The 5,806-nt window shown below is 33.5% G+C and overlaps 1 protein-coding gene across 2 annotated transcripts; it reads right to left on the bottom strand.

Annotated features, from left to right (window-relative positions):
- Positions 1-667: 667 nt before the first annotated feature.
- Positions 668-4,912, bottom strand: LOC111373650 (F-box protein At4g00755-like). 2 transcript variants are annotated; one of them, XM_022996212.1, is made up of 6 exons: positions 4,808-4,912; positions 4,426-4,602; positions 3,311-3,724; positions 3,061-3,215; positions 2,588-2,706; positions 668-1,030 (listed from the first exon to the last, which is right to left on the bottom strand). In XM_022996212.1, exons 2-6 carry the CDS (start codon positions 4,550-4,552, stop codon positions 850-852), a joined length of 996 nt encoding a protein of 331 aa, XP_022851980.1. In that variant the 5' UTR covers positions 4,553-4,602; positions 4,808-4,912; the 3' UTR covers positions 668-849. The 2 variants fall into 2 exon arrangements, with proteins under 2 accessions (XP_022851980.1, XP_022851979.1); XM_022996211.1 differs by having other exon boundaries at positions 4,741-4,902.
- Between the last annotated feature and the right edge of the window lie 894 nt (positions 4,913-5,806).

Here is a 5,806-nt window from a genome sequence, read left to right as displayed (position 1 = left end):
AAACATGAAAAATAATGCTATCTAATATCAATGATGTTAAAACACAATGGTCATATTTTATATGTTCAATTAAATAAATCATGTGATATTATATTTAAATGAATCTATTATTCAACCATATTTTGAGCCTCATTTTCGTAATTCATTTTTAATCAAATATCCTCCCCCGAGACAATTTTATATGTAAACACAAAACTTTCCCTATTTTTTAACGATGCATTTAAAAATAAATAAATAAAAGAAAAAGAAAAACTGAAAAAATAACTCACTAATTCAAAATACATTTTCAAATAAAAGGGGGGTTCAAACAAGAGCTTGATGTTAGTTGTTGTCTTTGATTGATATTTGACCACAGTGGTGCTAATAACATTACTCAAACATGAACTAGAAAAGACAATACCAAAACATAAAAATTCAAAAAGTTCCATAACAATACTAAATATGGATCTACTATCCAATTGGTTATCCACCCAGTCAATTATAGATACATCATTTTTAAATTAACACATTGTCTCAAATTTATCCTCGTTACCTTCATCACTAGCCCACCAAGTTGATGACATGTTAGTTTAATATTATATGTCAATAATTAATTGGATGGACAACAAATCTAAACTCTATAGCACCATGTCTAAAATTATTAATTTTAGTAAATTTTTCTTCCCGATTATTATAGAAGTGACCCTGATTTAGAAATAGTCTTATTATTATATTGCTTACATAATACTTGACAGATTTGTCAACTACAGTACCAAACACGATCTTAAAATAGTAATACAGTTGATTTCATCACAATGGTCACTCTCCACCATCGTCTCCCTCGAATGTGTTAAAGAGGATAATTTGCTCTCAGCTCCATATACTAGCTAAAACCTGTGAAGGGCTACTTGAATCCCCTTGCGAAGATTTTGCAGGTGATGAAGAATGTGCAGCTTCAGGGTGGTACTCCAATAAGCATTTTCCCAATTCTGGAATTTTGATATCGAATGCTGGTAAAACCAATCTACCAACCACTTCAACATGTGTAATGCTGAGCATAAAGAAATTATGATTAATCATTAACTTCATAATATAACTAACAATGAATTCATGCCATAAACTTTGGACTACCGTAAATCACCGAAGATTTAGTACTGATATTGAAGTTTCAGCAGGAATGAAAATGCATAACAACACATGATTCTTCTTTTTAGATACTATTCCCAGAAAACAAGTGTTTAGTGGTCAAGGAATAGAAACCTCATACATAGTTATTGCGTCACTAACGGTAGAAATCCCGTAATTATGGTTTAATAATTATGGAATTGTGGTATATATAGTAATTAGATTTTGTTTCTTTAATTGGGAGATTATTTACCTTTTTTCATCTACCTCATTGTATTATAAATTAAGGCGTAAAAGTGTAAGAAAATTAAGGAGAATAATTGAAAAGAATTTTCTTATTCCGGTGTTCACCTGTGTTCACTAACAATATCTCGAGAATGGATGAATTTAGAGACTCCAATCAAGATATTTGGATATGTTCAAGACTGAATGTTAGTAGGAAGCACCATATTTGCAAAAGTATTCTCGCAGGACAAGGTCCACAAAAAAGGTTACAGTTGTGCTACAAGTACATCATTTTTAACAGCTTCCTTGACAGCCCTTTTACATGTAAGAGTAGAGCTCACGATTAAAATAATTGCGAGCCCCACATTTTGTGAGAGAGCTGTAAACGTGTATATCATTTTCCAAAAGGTTAAGTGCACAATATATTGACAATGCAGCCAGCGGGCCACTACACTCCAAGAGTCCACTTAAATTTGTAAAGTGGGTTATTTCCTACAACTAATCACTGACAAAGTCTTAGGCCCCGTTTGGCCCCCATTTTTTGGTAATGAAAATGAGAGAAATAATGTTTTTTTTGAAAAATGAGTGGTTGAAAAAGAAATAAAAGTTTCTGATTCACGTGTAATATTATTTTTATGGAAAATTGTGTAGTAGAAAATAGGAGAAAAAAATAGAATATAATGGAATGTAATTTAATGGGGCCAAACGGGGGCTTAATGTTTATAATTTTCTTCTCATTTTCTTTTATTTCCACCATATGGGCATGAGAAATTCATTAGTAGCATGGTTGACTCTATTGGACAGTGTAGAATCTAATCATACTATACTCTTGTCCTCAATCACTGATCATGTTCAACAGCATATTAGTTATTCCAATATGTATAAGGTTGTCCTAATATTCCTACATATATAAAAGATTATTGAGGCCCCTGTTTTTTTATTGAGATATAGACTGAGCAGCGCGAAATCATGCAATGTAGCTCTCACATATAATGGTGAACCACTACAAACTGAACCTGCCTGGCCTATTTTTTCATTTTGTATTGCTCTCATAACTGGGGATTGAGACTTAATCCAAAGTATAATCCCCATTATGTGCAAGGATTTTCATTTTCGGAATAATCAATTCAGCTAAGCAACTCTAAAGTACATCACAAGTGCAAATGGAATTAATTGAATGGGATTGCTCGTTGCCACAATGATTTTACCATAAGAATGGACTGCTAGATAATAATAGCACAAGGCTTAGAAGACTAACCATATATAGTATAGTTCATCCGTTTCTTGTGTCTGAACTCTGCCCAAGAGCTCTACTTTCAGAATTTCTCCGATGCAAAGTACAGGTTTTGGCAGCTTAAATTTTTGCAAGAAATTCTCCTGTATTCACCGTTAAACCAGGTAAACAGTTCTAAAGTCATGTCACAATGACCATAATCTAAGCTTTTAAATAAACCAGAATCACATATCTATGAGCATTTAATGGAACAATTGGATAGAACTTCAATATAATCATCAAGAGTTCTCCATTTGCATGCTAAAATGATGTATAAATAATACACGTTAAAGAGCATGGTGCAATTTTATGACTACTTTTGTCCATACAATCCCAAAATAGACAACAATTGTGTGAAGATAAATTCAGTGAAAAAGAAATATTCATTGTTATCCTTCCCTGAAACATTACAGCAGAAACTGAAAAATTATAAGGGAAAGCCCAAACAAGTAACTCACTTGAGCCATTGGAAATTCTGGCGATGTATATGTCCATACATACTTGTCATCTGAAAATTCTTCGACATCCTGAACGTCCAAAGGAACCTTTGGATGCCCCACCAGAAATCTTACAGCCTTAGATGAATATATAGGGAACCCTAACTGAAAATATGCTGGTGCCATGCCAAAGCATTTTTTGAGTCAGTAAACATAGAGGATGTAATATCAATTGTTCCAAAATAGGAGTATAAAGAACTTCGCGAAAGACCTTGAAATGGCTTTACATGAATTTCAGAAATCACACATAGTCGTGCAGCCAATCTATATATTAATGTTTCAGGAAATGCAACATCAATTGAGCCCTTGCTTGACCAGTATGATGGTCTGTCGTCAACAACATCACTTGGTTCTAGTGTATTTTTTATGCTTTCACGAGGATAATGATCAGTGCTGGATGCACATATAGCATCTGATATGCAATCATTTCTCATATAAGAAGTAAGCCCTCGAGTCAAAAACGCAAACACTCTGTGATCCCTCTCTAGATGAGCTCCTCCTGTAGAATCATCTGGCTCGAATTCCACGCCTTCAGTCATATTTTTAACTTCAAAAATGTTATCAATGTTTGATACCTCAGGAAACATTCTATGCCAGAGTTGCCTACATAGGCCATTAGCAATCACTGCATAAAATTCCAAAGTCAATGTGAGAGCAAAATAAAGCTCTATGTTGTTCTTCTCCAGCGTCTTCAAATGGAAAGTAGGGACACAATAATCACAAAACATATGCTTATCTTCTTCATGCATAGCTGAATAATCAACTAGGAGTAACAACTAGATAACTATAATTACAAGAAATTTTAATGCAAATGTCTCCTTTCACCCAACAATTTTTTACATTTCCATACTCCACAAATAAGGTATCATCCCTAGTTTTATCCTAGTAAATGTAGCAGACTTATTTTCACGCACAAGAAGCAGTTCTCTTGTCGCTGCCATTATTGACGACAAATATTATTCCCATTTTTTAACTCTGTCTATGATTTTCAGAGCCAGTTCAAATTCCCATTAGAGGAGAGTTGCAATAGGCTGGCAGCTAATGTCAAGCCTCACTATGTGAATCCTAATACACATGTCGTTGTTTGATTTTTACTCCCATTATTCTATGGAACATCCTCTTCTGCACACTCCTCATCTTGCATTCATTGAGACCCAAACAACACGTATAAAAGCAATATCAATGTCATAGGTGGGCAACACATAAAACTTCACAAGTGAGCCTTCAATCGACCGAAAAACCTAATTCCCTTTCATATAAATTTAAAAAAAGCAACAGAAAAAGTGTAGTGAGCACAAAGGCAATAACCGAGGCGATCAAACTCACCAAATTGACGCCACATAATTGAGACAGCGCTGACTCGAACAAGATCAGAGGGATCCTCCAAACACATCATGATCTTCATTGACAAATCTGGTCCAAGCAATTCTACAAAATCGCTGGTACCCTTCATTCTCTCTTTGATTTTTGTATTTGACTAAATTCTCCTTCAATTAACGAAACCTAATCATGATTGGCATAGATACAATAGATAAGCAATTAATATCGATCTACATTCGATAGTTGAGTACATAAACAAGATTCTTTCAAGAAAACCCAGAATTTTAATTCTGATGCCGTACACAAGCGTGCAAAAAGTACCTTTGCAGAGAGAAAAGAGATCTAAAGCAAAGATCGACAAGAGGAAAAAATGCATGGGGGTTCTCACGCTGACAACGGTGGTGAGCACTCGCGCCGAGCCACAGCTTTTGTTCTTTTCGTACAAGTTTGTTTATTAGACGAGGAAAAAAAGGATAAAAGTGAGAGGAATTATTTCTATGAAGAAATTTCAGAATACCTATTATGGGTTAAATTAAAAAGACGATTGTTTAACACGCTTCTTTGTATGTTAAAAAGTTAAATTAACTTTATAATATAAAGTGTTGATTTTGCTTTTTTCAGAAATCTTCTAATTAGATTAAAAAATAAAAAATATATAAATAAATAAAACTCGAAAAATTATTCAAACATGTTAAAAAATAATATTTTTAATAACAAAATCAAATTTTGACTTCAAAAATCATGCCAAACAGACCTTACCTCAATTATAATTCCTAAGTCGATCGAGCTAAGGTCCATTGAGTCGAGTACTCATCTTACTTTTCTATTTGGATGAGTTGATAAAAAAAATTTATTCTTATTAAAGTTAGTGTTGTATTTTTTTCTATTGCAAGGAATATTATGGACATTTGAATCCGAATTATCGCTTCACGAAGACTATACTTTAGAACTTAATTTTAGTTTTCTAACCACTGTCTGATGAAAGTAAACAGAAAAATTATTTGTTGTGATTTTTAATCAAAATACCTAAAATAATGTGGACACACACATTGATTGAGCATATAAATATTCATAGACTAAAATCATTTCAACTGAAGAACATGGTTCATGGCTTGCTCAAAGTAGAAGATCTTCTGACATTAGTGAAGGATGTGCTCGTGGAAAGTATCACAAACAATCTTTTTTGAAAAGAAGGATCTTCAAGAGGAAAGGAAGTGCTTAAATTGGTGCATACAGAAATGTCTGATCCTTTGGAGGTGCTCCTATGAAAATAATGGGTATTTTCCTATTTATCGATTACTAACACTGCATAAAAAAGGGGGTTTCAGCTACGAATTTTTCCCCAATCAAGTTCACTGAAGATAAATGCTTTGATGCACAACTCAGA

This window comes from Olea europaea, unplaced genomic scaffold, assembly GCF_002742605.1.
Source record: "Olea europaea var. sylvestris unplaced genomic scaffold, O_europaea_v1 scaffold1149, whole genome shotgun sequence".
Taxonomy (NCBI): Eukaryota; Viridiplantae; Streptophyta; class Magnoliopsida; order Lamiales; family Oleaceae; genus Olea; species Olea europaea.
Note: the sequence above shows the minus strand (reverse complement) of the source record. Positions and strands in the feature narration are given on the sequence as shown.

Bases quoted from the DNA above. Each gene is read 5' to 3' on its own strand.
- LOC111373650 (XM_022996212.1), bottom strand. From the start codon at position 4,552: ATGAAGGGTACCAGCGATTTTGTAGAATTGCTTGGACCAGATTTGTCA. The intron at 3,725-4,425 runs GTGAGTTTGATC...AATTTTATGCAG, and splicing joins AATTATGTGGCGTCAATTTG to TGATTGCTAATGGCCTATGT. The intron at 3,216-3,310 runs GTCTTTCGCGAA...GCATGGCACCAG, and splicing joins TCATGTAAAGCCATTTCAAG to CATATTTTCAGTTAGGGTTC.